The 14,140-nt window shown below is 32.4% G+C and overlaps 1 protein-coding gene across 3 annotated transcripts; it reads right to left on the minus strand.

Annotated features, from left to right (window-relative positions):
• Window positions 1-11,248: 11,248 nt before the first annotated feature.
• On the minus strand, window positions 11,249-13,500 carry LOC105111631 (protein TRANSPARENT TESTA GLABRA 1-like). Of its 3 annotated transcripts, none has more exons than XM_011007044.1 (2): window positions 12,232-13,500; window positions 11,249-11,416 (listed from the first exon to the last, which is right to left on the minus strand). In XM_011007044.1, exon 1 carries the CDS (start codon window positions 13,253-13,255, stop codon window positions 12,233-12,235), a length of 1,023 nt encoding a protein of 340 aa, XP_011005346.1. In that variant the 5' UTR covers window positions 13,256-13,500; the 3' UTR covers window positions 11,249-11,416; window position 12,232. The 3 variants fall into 3 exon arrangements, with proteins under 3 accessions (XP_011005346.1, XP_011005345.1, XP_011005347.1); XM_011007043.1 differs by having other exon boundaries at window positions 11,249-11,412; window positions 12,232-13,499; XM_011007045.1 differs by lacking the exon at window positions 11,249-11,416 and adding an exon at window positions 11,433-11,573.
• Between the last annotated feature and the right edge of the window lie 640 nt (window positions 13,501-14,140).

A 14,140-nucleotide genomic window follows, 5' to 3' on the forward strand; every position in this document is an offset into this window, starting at 1 on the left:
CTTATTTCCTGGAAAATTAAGATCAAGATGGAGCGGTCCTTTTATTGTGAAACATGTGTATCCATATGGGGCCTATGACATCGAGAATCCAAAGAATGGCAATGTTTTCAAGGTAAATGGACATCGTCTGAAAGTTTACTTTGATAATTTTTCAGTTGAACATAACTTTATTGAATTGAGTGATCCTGTATATAAAGATTGATTTTATTTTATTTTATTTTTGTTTCTTTTTTAGTGATTTTTGCAAGTTTCTCTCACCCCGGTCAAATGGCGGATAACGGTACTTCGTGACTTAAGTCGGTTCTTTCAGTTTCCCATAATTACTGATATCTGTGTATATATCTGTGCAATTCTTTGAATCTCTCTTCCAATTCTCATTTGAAAATGGACACTAATCTTGAAAAATTGAAAAAGTATTTTCTCGCTCTGCCTCAGAATGCAATTACAAAAATTTACCGTGCTAGATGTGCAAGATTGAGATTGTTAATGAATCATGGAATTCCTGAAGATATTCGCTGGTTGATTGAAGCAAAGGTCCGATTATCAGGTGAGTCCTCTAATTTCTTTATTTCACACATGCCTGGAACAAGTAAAAGCACTTTTGCAAAGAAGCGTCGTGCAAAACGACTAGAAGTCTGTCATCGATGTGCTACATGGACTTGTAATACACAATGTCGTTCTTTAGAAATGGTATCTATAAACCGTGAAGATAAAATACAATTCATTAAGGATGGCTTGAGTAAGGAGTCTTTAGATAATCTTCTATTGACTCTTGAGACGCATCCTAGTGGAGATGTGCATCGTGCAATTCATGATTTATGGCCACTATTTCATAAAGAACATGATTGATTTAGTCTTAGGAATCTGACTAAAAAAGACCCTGTTTGCCAGTTTTTAAGAAAATTAGATGGGAAGCCTATCCCCGACCCATAGAGGGCGTTTAAGCCGTTCTTGGACGTAAAACCAAGGGAAGATGTGAGCCACAATCACAACTACTTGTACATACACATGCTTTTTTCAAAAGTAAATAAATAAATAAATAAAAAGAGAGAGAGTGTGTGTGAGACTCTAGCTGGCCTACACATAGGTGTTATGATTGCCTTTCTAATTTCTTATTTATAAAACCCTATTTTCCTTCCTTTCATTTCTACTTAACCCATACATTCAAAAAATAAAGAAGTGTGTAGAAATGACAAGTTCCTCAAGTCATCAAATAAGAAATATTTGTGTTTTCGGTGGATCTAGTCTTAGAAAAGAAAAGGAGTTTTTAGAATCAGCAAATCATCTTGGTCAGGTGCTAGCTGAGAGAAAGATTCATTTAGTGTATGGGGGAGGCAGTCTTGGGTTAATGGGAGGTGTGTCAATAGCTGTATTTTTAGGAGGTAGTCAAGTTTTGGGGGTCGTCCCTGAAGCTTTGGCACAAGGGGACATCATTGGAAAAACAATTGGAGAGGAACTTCAGGTCTCCATAATGTCGGTTCGAATGAATGCAATGTTTAACCATGCTGATGTTTTCATTGCTTTACTAGGTGGTCTAGGCACATTGGAAGAGATCTTTCATATTTCCTCTTGGGTTCAATTACACATTCACCATAAACCCATAGGTTTGTTAAATGTTAATGGTTATTATGATAAGTTGTTGTCTTTTCTTGATCATGCTGTGGAACAGGAATTTCTAACATCTTATGCACGACAAATCATAATCTCTGCTACTACTGCTGAACAATTGATTGACCAACTACAATCTTTCATTCCTATGATTGATCCTTCCATGAGTCACATAAATTGGTCATCTACGGGAAGCTGTAAAAAGCTTAGATTGGATTTGAGCCTTCATTTGTGAATTTTAGTGTCTTTTGGTTTTATTATTGTGTTTTGTTATTTCTTATTTTTGTTTTAGTGTGTTTCAGGTTTTATCAGTGTTCGTTATTTCAGGTGATATCTTCTATACTCTATCTTTCTACCTTAGAACATTGAGGACAATGTCTCGTTTTGGTTAGGGGGAGAGGGTAGTAGTTGATAAAAAAAAATATTGTTTTTCATTTCATAAAGTATGTGCATAATTGTTGTTACTAGGATAGCAGAGTAAAGGAGCTCTTTTGTTAAAGTGACTCTTGAGACGCATCTTAGTAACCATTCTTAACAAGGTCTATTATAATACTTCCTAAAATATTCAGGTTTACAAACTCTCGTATTATTACCACTTAATTCTGCTCATATACTTATTTAACATGTATTCTTAAACCTTAATTTACACACACACACTTCAATATATGATTGTGGGTTGCATATTGGATTATTACATTATTTATGTTCTTTTGTTAAAGGTAACAACTAAGGGAAAGGGATTGTATATAATTAAAAAAAAGAAAAAAAAAAAGAAAAAAATGATGATAATAAAAATGTAGATAAGTCTGGTTTCGTAACCTCCCTAACCTAAGCAATTAAGCCTGAAGGGTGTTTTAACACCTAATACCCTAAATTCAACTGACTTGGGAGCTATTGGCCCAACGCTTGTTACATGGGTTGAGGAGAAAAGCTTAAGGGAATCAAACATTGCACTATCTACATATCAGTATCTGCGACCCGAGTTACTAAGCTCGTAGGGGTGTCTTAACACCTAATGCCCTAAGACTAATTGGTCTGGGAGTCATTAGCTGAAAGCTCGTTACATGGGTTAAAGATGCATGATGTTTTTAAATTATATGTATATAGATTTGTTTTTTTTTAAAAAAAAAAGAAAAAAAAAACAAAAAATAATAATCCCAACCCAAGGAAGTTAACCTTAAACATTAGAACAAAAATTTTGTTTTCTTCCAAGAAAAGCCCCATAATTATGTGTTGATACATTGAGCACAAAAGAAAGGTTTATTAATATCTTGTTAAGAGGTATTGAGCAGATATATAAATTTAATGAGAGTTTGTTTATCTGGATAGACTAATGGAAGTTAAATGATGAATACCTTGCTTTGTGAAATTTGCAAATTTGTTTTCTATTTTAACGCTTTGATTACTAGGGACTAGTAATAAGCTGGTTGGGGGGTGTGATTAGTACTTAAAAGTGCATTTTTATCATGGTTTTATATCATCATTTTGCACTTGAAGTATCAATAACTCCTTAACTAAAATATGTTTTATAATAATGTATCTAATAATATAAGATACCTATAATTTGTGGTAAATGTCTATTTTGCATGTTTTATAATAATATATCTAATAATATAAGATACCTTTAATTTATGGTAAATGTTTATTTTAAATGCAAGCCTATCACATAAATAAAAATATTGATTGATGACTTTAAGAACTTAAATTGCAAAGGCAAAGAGATGGCCAAACTTAGAAAAGAGATGTCGGTGCGATCCAAACCGGAACACTGTTCGGTAATTGGGTCATATCTGGAGCTACAGATCTCAGATTTAGGTCCAATTTATATGGATGGAAAGGTAAGACATAGGCCTACAACTTTCATATGGAGCCCAAGATCTAAAAAGGCCATTATCAAGTCCAAATTGTAGCAACAACAAAGAAGCCCGAATCTGTCTTCCAGCCCGAGCACTGTTCGGTATTTTGGCCATATCTGGAGTTCTAGAAGTCCAAATGAGCTGAAATTTTTACACAAGAAAGCTGAGACAATTGCCTACAACTTTCATGTTTGCAACTGGCTCCAATTTTGACGTTATCAATGACGTTTTGGGCAGACAAGAGAAGATAAAGATTGTCACCAAGTCAAAAGTTGGCCACCCACTTATCAATTAGTCATCAAATCAATAGTTCCCAATTTTGGCCTATAAAAGGAGACATTTGCCATGCATTTAGGCATCTTGGTGTTCAGATCAAGATCATGCTCTTCCTTTCTCTCTTTGTATTTTTTATGCTTTGTTTTCATTAATATTAAGTTTATGCCTTTCATTTCCTTTCCTTTACTTAGTTAACTTTTATGTTCTTATTTTGTTTATCTATTTTGCTTTCTTTCATTATGTCTAGCTAAGTTAATTATGTCAAGGTGAAAAGGTTACACTAATGGTGTAAGAATAAGTATAATGTAAACTTAATATGGACCTTAATGTTTGATACTAACATGTTTTATATTTGTTATCTTGTTCACTCTTTAATACTTTGCTTGTTAAATGACTAATCTTGATTTATGTTGTATAACACTTGGTACAACAAATGCTTGGCACTTTCATAGCCCATAATGTATGGTATAACCGACACCTGAGCTATGAAAGGAACTTGATTTATTGTTAACATAAGTTATAATCATGAATGCTTGACGAGATTTACAAGTATTAGCATTAATTGAATAAGATGACTAATGTAATCATGTTAACAATATATAATCTGATTGGAACCTCCTTTGTGTGTGGTTTCCAATTCAATAATAAGAGTTTATACTATACTTGTTTGATATACCATTAGTGGAACCTCTAACCTTGACATTTGTTATTATTATTGCTTAATCCTTACATTAATATTTGATCTCCAAGTTCTCATCATCATCATCTTCTTCTTCTTCTCTTTCTTTATTATTATTATTATTATTATTATTATTATTATTATTATTAGTACTACTACTACTACTACTACTACTACTACTACTACTACTACTACTACTACTACTACTACTACTACTACTACTACTACTACTACTACTACTACTACTACTACTACTACTACTACTACTACTACTACTACTACTACTACTACTACTACTAATATATAAGGGGTACATGTACACTCTCTAACCAGCTTCGCGATCTCAGTGACAACCAGTCTCCTATTCCTCCTCCTCTAATGTCGACTCTATCTTAGATTTATTTTATTTGAACATATAAATATTTAACGTTGTAAAAGATATTTGATTTTTATATTAATTTATTTGATCTTAATTATTTTTCCATTTCTATTCAATATATTTTTTAAAAAATATTACCAATGGACATATTACTAGTATAAATGCTAAGAAAATAATTCATTAAAAAAAGTGTTAAAATCCGGTAATGTGCAGCTCATATGGCATATCATATAGCATAAGTAACTGTAAGATATTCTAGATCCCAAACTATTATTATTTTTCACTGTATTACTTTACTTTTCTTTTAACTGTGCTTAAAGAGAAGGGGGGTTGCTTCAATTAATGTCAAGCATGTGACAGACCAAGATTTATGGCATCATCACGTCGGCAAGCTTCTGATGTCATCTACATGACGAAAAGGGGTTTGCCCCACTTGCGTTCGAAAGTTTCAAAAATATCTTATATGGAAAGTCCTCAGTATCTGCCTTGGATAGAGTGCGACGCACTGCTCCGTGTGACTCTTGCACTGACCCCATGGCCATGCCATCACTGAGGTCCCTATCCTTTACATGCCCACAGCTAACATTATCATCAATGTCTTCTACTGTGGCTTCGGAGTCATCCTCTTCTGACTTCATATTAATCTCTCTACCATAAACAAAAAGCAACCTCCATTACAAAAAATCAATCGAAAACGTTGTTCACCTGGCTACATTTCTTTGTCGGCGGGAAAAAATGTATTTTCCTTCTTGGCCTTCAAAAAAATAAAAGCTCTTTGCCATGAGTTTAAGGATAAAACAGTCTCTGTCGTGGACACCTTTTGTGTTCTAAAATTGATTGGAGCTGGATGAGTATTCTGGGTCTATATTATACAGTGAATTTACATTACTATTCTTAAAAAAAAATTAAATTTCTACTCAGAGTTAGTTTTATATTTTTAACTACAAATACACAATAATATAACTTTTTATCTTTAAAATAATAAAAAAAACTACTAAAAAAATGAAGGGATTATTTTTTATTTTCAATATTATTAGGTCTTGGTCCCCTTGGTGTTAAATAATTTAACTCTTAAATTAAAGGGTATTTATGTTATTTTATTGCTTTTTTTAATTAATTGATTGGGATGAGGTCATTTAAGTATTTTAATAATTAAAAAAAATTAAAAAAAGAGGTTGAATTATGTTGAGCACGCGTTAGCAACTCTATTATTTTTGGATGATGCATGAAGTTGATTCAGGTGGCTAAAAAGATTATTTTGAGGTGATTTCAACTTCTTTTTAGAGTTTTCTCCTTGAATACTTGGTGCATGCACTAATTAAGGGTTTAATTTGTCACTAAAACTTTTTTTTTTCTTTTTTTTTTTCTCAGTGTTTGTGTTTTGCCACTCGATTTTCCAAGTCATCCTCTAAATTTCTATATATTTTTTTTATTTAGTTCTTGTTTTTTTTGTTATAATTTTTTTTTAATAATTCATTGAATTAGTTTTTTTTATTTTATCCATATTTATTTATTTTCTTTGTCAAATTTGATTTATGTCCTTTTTATTGATACTTTTTTGTAATCTAAGATAATTTTTAGAGTTGTATTTTTTTATTCCATCCTCCATAATTTTTTTTCCTATTAGTTTTTTGTCTTGTTTTTTTTTCGCTTAGAAAAATTTTTAAAAGCATTGTTTTTTTACTTGATTTAATTCTTCAACATTTAATTGGTTTGAATTTGAGCTTAGTTAAACTCATGTCTAAGATTTTATGGGTTGCAAACTTTAAAAATTAACTTAGCTTTTATGAAATTTGCTTAAAATTGCTTTATTTTTTTTATCATTTCTTTAAGATAATGTTTTTTTCAATTTCGTTCAATATTTATTTAATTAAAAAACGAGCTTGATTTTTTTTCATGTTTACTATGACCTTCGTTATATCATTTTTTTTATTTCATTGGGTTACACATAATTTTTTTTATTTATTATTCATTGTTAAGATTATTTTTTAAAATTATTTTATTTTTTAATTAAATAAAATTAATTTATTAAATTTACTCAGATGCTCACTTAACCTTTTTTATTCAAATTTTTTTTCCAAGATGTTGCTCTAGTTATGTTGTCAAAAAGTTTTGTAGGCTTTGAACTATCTCAACAAGGGTTTTTTTTTTTTTTGTGATAGGTGATGTTCACAATATTGTTTTACATATGGATGTATATTTATTGTGTGTTTTCTCTTTTTTTTTTTCATTATTGCCATTAATTATTCTAGTGCTTTTATTTTTATTTTTTAATTATTCTATGAAAAATTTGACGACATTCCTTTAAAATAAAAGACCTGTCAAGAATGTTGTTGACAAGTCCAAAAAATAATTATATTTGAAATTGCTAAAAGTAAGTATAATTTATATTTGATTTTAAAATCTTGATATCAATTCTTTTTAAATAAAAATACGTAAAATAAATATTTATCTTTGAAAAAAGAGACCACATCAAAATTATTAAAAATATATATTGGACACATCTGATAAAAATTAAACTTTAAATCTATATTGATGATATGAGTTAAGCTTGAACCTAACTATTAACTATATGGATCTTAATAAGATTTGGGCATTTTACCCATTTATTTTTATTGGTTTTTTTGTATTATTATTTTTTTATTGTTGTTATATGAGAATATCACTAAAAAAAAGTAATATAGATGAAATTTAAACACAAATAATAAAAGTATTTATTCAGGGTTTTAGATTTATGTATGAAGGTGAAAATAAACACCAAAATTTGCTGGGAAATAACGTAGGAGCACTCAATCGATTGTCCTGGAAATGGTGTGTGCGTCTCTTCCCATGCGTTAATTAAAATGAACCTGTAAAAGAAAGAATTAAATTTGGCAGTATAAGACATTCCCATCTTCTCTTCTTCTTCTTCTTCTTATGTTCTCAGGTTTAATACCACAAGTAAAGGAACTTAGGTGGCTAACTGGAGGAGATGCCGACTGTGTGTGGTGGCTGGACGTTGCTGGCTCGGTCCGGAGGGGTGACAGAAGAGGAAGCAAGTGGCTTTGAGGTTGTTTTTGGGTGCCTTGATTGTTGCGGTTGTGAGAGATGGTTTGATAAGGGGGACAGGAGATGGGTCACGGATACTGGCGTGAAAGAGGGAATACGGGTCTGTGATTAGGTTTTGATCTTGTGGGTGGTTGTTTTAATGGGATTTGGCCAGAGGAGGGGAAAGATGTCTGGTTTTTGGTTCGGCTAACCTAAGAAGACTGCTAGGTTCAAGGCTTTATGAGTCTTTTATCGTGGGTTGGTGATGCTATGGGGTGTGGAAGTAGAACTCGGTGGTTGAGGCAGAGCTGTGGTGGAGCTACTGGAGGCGCTGTCATGGGCAGTGGAGGAGAAATGGGTGAGGTTGAGAGTGGTGATGGTTATTGAGTCAATGCACGAGGGAGTGAAGGCTTGTCTCGGTTGGAGCCTGAGATGTTACTGGTGGTCTCCGTTGAGAGGCTCTCTGGTTCTTTGAAGGTTGAGTATGGTGATGGTAAAGGGTGGTGAAGGCTACTGGTTTGGATGATGGTTGGTTTGTTTTTGGTGGGGACTCCCTGGAATTAAAGGCTGTCTTTTCCTTTTTTGTGTTTTCCTTGTCTGAGAGATGAAAAAGATTGATAGAAATCTGGGAAAATTTCCCAATTTCTTCATTGTTCTTCGGGGGAGGCTTTTGATCGGTTGGGAAAAGGGTAGTAGGTGTTTACGGATTTTTTTGGTCAATGCTCTTTGTCTCTGTAGGCTGGTGAATACCCCCTTGTGTTCTTTGTTGTGCGTCCCCTTTATATAGAGAAAATGTTGGAATTTGAATAATTATTTGAGGTTTGATTGAAGACTTGCTGGAGTTCTGGGATTGAGGAGCTGATTCAATGCATCAATTAAGATGCAATCCCATGATTATAGCTGAAGAATAAAGTCCCACGTTTATCAATCAAAGTTGCAGATTGGTTGATCTCGATTTGAGAGCTGGGATTGTGACTGAAAGATACGAAATTCATTCCTTGATTTGAATGGATTCTAGAGACAAAATTAAATGAATTGAATTAAATGAAAATAATTGGACTATATTTAATTAAACTAAAACGATTGTCAAGAAACAACTAGGATTGAAATGAAATTATATAAATAGTTAAATGGTCCTTGAAATATTTCCCTTTTTTATTATAGTCCTTGACTTTTGAAGTTTTTTCAATTTAATACAATTAGCATTTTAAATCTTGAATTCTCTATGATTTAAACCATATATCATTTTTTTTCAATAGCATTTTTAATTGAATAAATTTAAATTTTCAAATAGCAGAAGTAAATCTACTATTGGTTCTAAAAAATATACACTTTTGACTAATCTAACTCTTGGTTATAAGCTTTGTTTTCAATTAGGTTTTTCATTATCTTTTTAACTTAGTTATTTATTTCAAATTCATTCTTGAACGTCAATTTTTTTTTGTTCTCTACCATAATAAATCAAATTAAGCCCTTTTCTTAATTTTCTCTTCAATTCAACCTAAAAAGTTCTAAACTCATTTTTTTTTCATTTAATGCTCAATTATTTTTTATTTATTTTAGATTTTTTATTTTTTTAATAATTTTTCAAGATTTATTTTAAGAAAAAATGAAATAAAAAAATGAAGAAAATTATTTTCACCAATTTTAGGTCCCACATAAACTAAAAAAAAGAGAAAAAAAAAAATAAAAAAAAAATAAAAATCAATGAATAAAGTATACCAAAACATGTAAGACATTATCGAAGACCGGTTGAGAAAGATCAAATATACAAGATTGAAAAATTTGATAGTGTATTTTCGACTAATGAATGACTTATTGGCAAAGAACATCCAATTTAAGGAGGAAAATTTAAAATTAAATGTTTTAGGATCCAATTATAATTTTTAAGGTCTATTTGAATTTATTAAAGGCTTAATTGCAAAAAAAATAATTTAAAGTCAATTTAGACTTTAACTAGGAGAAAGTGAAGTTTTGGGGGTTAAATTGTAATTTTTAGGAGTTAATTTAGTCAAATCAAGGGTTTAATTGTATAAATATTGAAGTTTGATAGAGAATTAAAGATTTTTTTTAAAGAAATCAAAAACTAATGACCAAGTTAGGAAACACGTATAAATATAGAAACTAAAATTGACTAAATCAGGGGCTACATTAAAAGATATGCATTCCCTTCATCAACTTTAGGTGGTCTTGGGCAATAATAACATTAGAATTGCTCTGATGAGACCTCGAGCAACCAAGTCACACACAAAATCTTCTTAATGGGTCTTTATCAAAGGTTTACAACACCTGCCTCAAGATCAAGAAATCAAAAATTGATTTAAGACCTCTTAAAATCCTATAAATATTCTCAAGTTTAGAAAGAAAAAAAAAAAGGTGGGGACGAGGATGAGAAAACAAAAGGATAAGCAAAATATCAATAAGAAACATAAGTATAGAAGTCAAAGCATCTAAACAAAAAATTTCTTAGTTTTGCTAGTATATAACAAAAAAAAATTTCCAAAAAAAAAAAACAAAGAAAGAATATCTATTTTACGTGTACTTTTTGGATTTAAAAGTAGGTCTTTTGTGACATGCTCTTAATGTTTTTTATTTACTTTTATTTTATATTTAAGTCTATAAACATAGAAAAGGGATTTTTTTTTATTTACTTCTAATTTATATTTATGTCTAATGTTGTATTTAGTTCTTTGTTTATGTTTTCTTTTATATTTATTGATGTTGATTTTTATGTTTATTTTATGTTCTTGATACATTAAAGTTTTTATTTAAGTTTGTTTTTTATATATAATGTTGTCTTAGTTTTTGTTTAACTTAAACTATGCATATTAAATAAATAATGTTTTATTCTGGAATTACTAAGTCTATTCATACACAAAATGAATTTAGAAAACTAATTTTAAATTTATGTTATATAAACATATAGTCTACTTTAAGTTTATGTTTTTTTTATATATCTTTTGCTTGATTGATGTTTTGATATGTTTTGTCAATTTTTAGATTAAATATGTTTATGTATGATATTGTAACTTGTTGAGATAAAAATACATGTTTTACAGGCCAAAAATACTCATTTCTCGGCTTGGCTGTAGCTACCATTTCTAGGCTTGGTAGGGGCTGTCATTTCTGGGCATTTCTAGGTTTTTTTCTGGGTTTTAGGTAATGTTTTTTGTGTTCTTAGAAGAACATTGCCTTCACTCCTAGATTTGAACCAATTTTGATTTATGGTTTTTGCACGTACACTTTTTTTTATACTTGATTTACTAATAATCTAGTATTTATTCACATCAATAACAAGTTTAAGAGATGTTTAATCATAAAGTTTTTCTCTCTCCCACTCTCTGCCATCCCAGCAGCCAACCCGACCACCACCACTCTCACTTGCAGCTTTTCTATTATGGAGATGAGTCCATGAACTTGACCAGATTGAAGACAGGAGTCATCAACGTTCAAAGCTCTCCATAATGATCCACAAAGAAACTAAAGTCAGATTGGATGGATACATTACAAATTAGAAAATAGATTGAAATCTGATTTGGACTATCCAGGACCCTTGCTAGCTCCCTCTTTCATCACTAACAATCTGTCTGTCTTGCAAAATAAAAGAAGAAACGGACTCAAAGGAGGCACCTATTGTTGAGGGTGGATTTAAAAGGTGCATTCATCATGGCCATAAATACTACCAACCAAAGACTGGATCATAACCAAGCCATTCAACAACAATGTCCATGGAAAATTGCGGGCCAGGCTGTAGAACATAGGCAACACGGACAAGCAACCAAACATTTAGAAAAGGAAGTCCTGGAGGATGTAAAAGTGAGCTCAAAACTAAGAGCCTAAAAGCAACCTCGAATCCAAGAGGAGCAAGGGGGACAAAGAACCCAAAGACGCAAAATTCTCAACATTTATTTGCCAATCAAACTTTGAACAGCATGGATTCAAGTAATTATATTGCACAAGGTAAACAACAATTTTGTCAATCCGTAGAACAGCAGACAACGACTAAAATGCTACACAGGCATAAAAGAAGGCGTTTTGTAAGGAGCAATTCAATTGTTATCTTAATAGTTCCACAGCATCGTTTGTCAATTAAAATAAAGCCAACATGAAGACAAACTTTTGTTGGCATTGAGAATAGTAACATGCTATTTTGGTATATTTAGTCACAGCTAAGCCGAATTAATTAGCAATACAACTAGATAAAACGCGTCCAAGCAAAAGTCAGTAGCACTAAAACGGGATAAAAGGACATTTAAGACAAGATGAATCAATCTGAATTCAACCAAAGGAAGCAAACACCTAACTAGAAACACTCTCAAGTTTCCACCACTGAAATTTAACATCAAAGATAACACATTAACAATTAACATCAAATGTAATACACCAAAAAATGAATATCAATTCACCTCAAACTTTTAAAAGCTGCATTTTGTTTGAAAACGCGATAGCAATCCAATCAGGCAGTGCAGCAGACCATCGAAGCTGGTTAATTTCAGAAGTAGCAGAGCACATTGACATTGGATCAATCCCATTAGGCCCAGCCACAGTAGGTAACTCCCAAATAAGTGCCTGTGAATCATCACCAGCAGAACAAATATGCCTACAACTCTGCGGAGCCCAAGCAATAGCATTCACACTCGCCATATGCCTCTCCAACTCAGCAACAGGGACTGTTGGAGACCTAATATCTAAGATCACAACTTTATTACTATCCATCAATATTGTAGCCATATACCTCAAATCCTGTTTGTTCCAAGCCAATCTCAACAAGGGTGTATCAGGTCTAGGACTCTCGTATATAATAGTAGAATGTTCCTTATCTCTTAAATCAAAAATCCTAACTGACCCATCAGCAGAAACTGAAGCAAAAACCCTTGCTTCTCCCCAAGCAATATCATGAACCTCTTTATCATGAGCTATAAGTTGTGTTTCAACAACACCCTTTTCAATATCCCAAATAGTACAAGTTGTATCAATACTACAAGTACCAATTCTCTTAGGTTCAATGTCATTCCAGTCAAAAGAAGTTAAAGGGGCACAAAACTCACTTGTCTTGCTATTGTTAAGCACCAAAACAGGCTCAACAGAAGCAGAGTCTCTAACTTCCCACAATCGAAGATAGTCACCAGAAGAGGCTAAGAGGTCATTCGACTTGTGAAGAGATGAAGGGCTAAACATGAGCTTTGTGGGTGGATAAGGGTGCTCAACAGAGAGATTTTGGTGGAGTTTGATAGAGAGGGTTTCAGGGTCAAAAGAGACGATGTCTATACGGTTGTTGTAGTCTTCAATGAAGCTACCTAAGGCAATCCGCTGGTATTGGTTTGCGCGAGATGCGGTTGAAGAGATTGCCATGGCATAGAGAGGGTATGGGGATTCATAGGTTACAGTGTTTTCTGATCTTAGGTGGGATTCTTGGGTTGAATTCTCCATCTATTGGGCAATCTTTTGTTTGTTGTTAGGGTGTTTCGGCGACGAGGTTAAATGGTGGTGTTGGAGTTCCTTTGGTGTTGAGAATGGAGATTCGCGAATTTTCGAGGAAGGAGGAGGAGAGGTTGAAAATTCAACAGCTAGTCTTCTTCAGATGGACTCTGGAGTTAGTAAACTACATAGAAAAGGGGCCGGATGGCTTCCCACCTAACTGGTTAGTTGTATGATGTGGTTATGTGGCGGCGGCGGCTCAGTTTTGGGCCTTCTGGTTTGAAATAATACGGGCCTCCAAGATTTGAAGGTCATTGCTCAATATGGTATCTTAGACATAGAAGCATCTTTTAGGATGTAAAAGCCCTGGGGGTTCAATTTTCAAGGCCCTCCTCACCTCTTGGTTCGCCATTTCACTTGTGGTGGACCCTACAAGGATCGATTCACGTGAAGGATTGATTTTATAGTTTTAACATTGATTTAAGGTTCAGGTTTATGATTTTAACCCGATTACTGGGCCTTAAGTATATTATTGAATAAACTAGATTAAATTTTATTTTTAAAAAAAATTAAAATAATATTATTTTAATAAATTTGCAATTGATTCTTGACCAGGTCTTATTGAGTTAATCGGGTCGTCGGATCATGCTAGATTTTTCTTTCCTCTAGTTTTTTGTCAACTCGATTTGGTTTCAATTTTAGATTGGCCGAATCCTGGATCAACCTGCCGGGCTGGATTTCAAAACTCTAGTAGATTCATACTCAAGAGGCATCAAGAAATTAACATCAAGAAGCCACCAAAGCAACAATCTAATCTCATGAGCACTCATTGAATTATAATTCAGTGTTTGAGTTTTAAGTTATTTTATTTATTTATTAAAGATAAAATAGTTTTTT

Source organism: Populus euphratica, unplaced genomic scaffold (genome assembly GCF_000495115.2).
Source record: "Populus euphratica unplaced genomic scaffold, PopEup_1.0 scaffold464.1, whole genome shotgun sequence".
NCBI classification, from domain to species: Eukaryota; Viridiplantae; Streptophyta; class Magnoliopsida; order Malpighiales; family Salicaceae; genus Populus; species Populus euphratica.

Coding starts and splice junctions, on each gene's coding strand:
- LOC105111631 (XM_011007044.1), bottom strand. CDS start 13,255: ATGGAGAATTCAACCCAAGAATCCCACCTAAGATCAGAAAACACTGTA.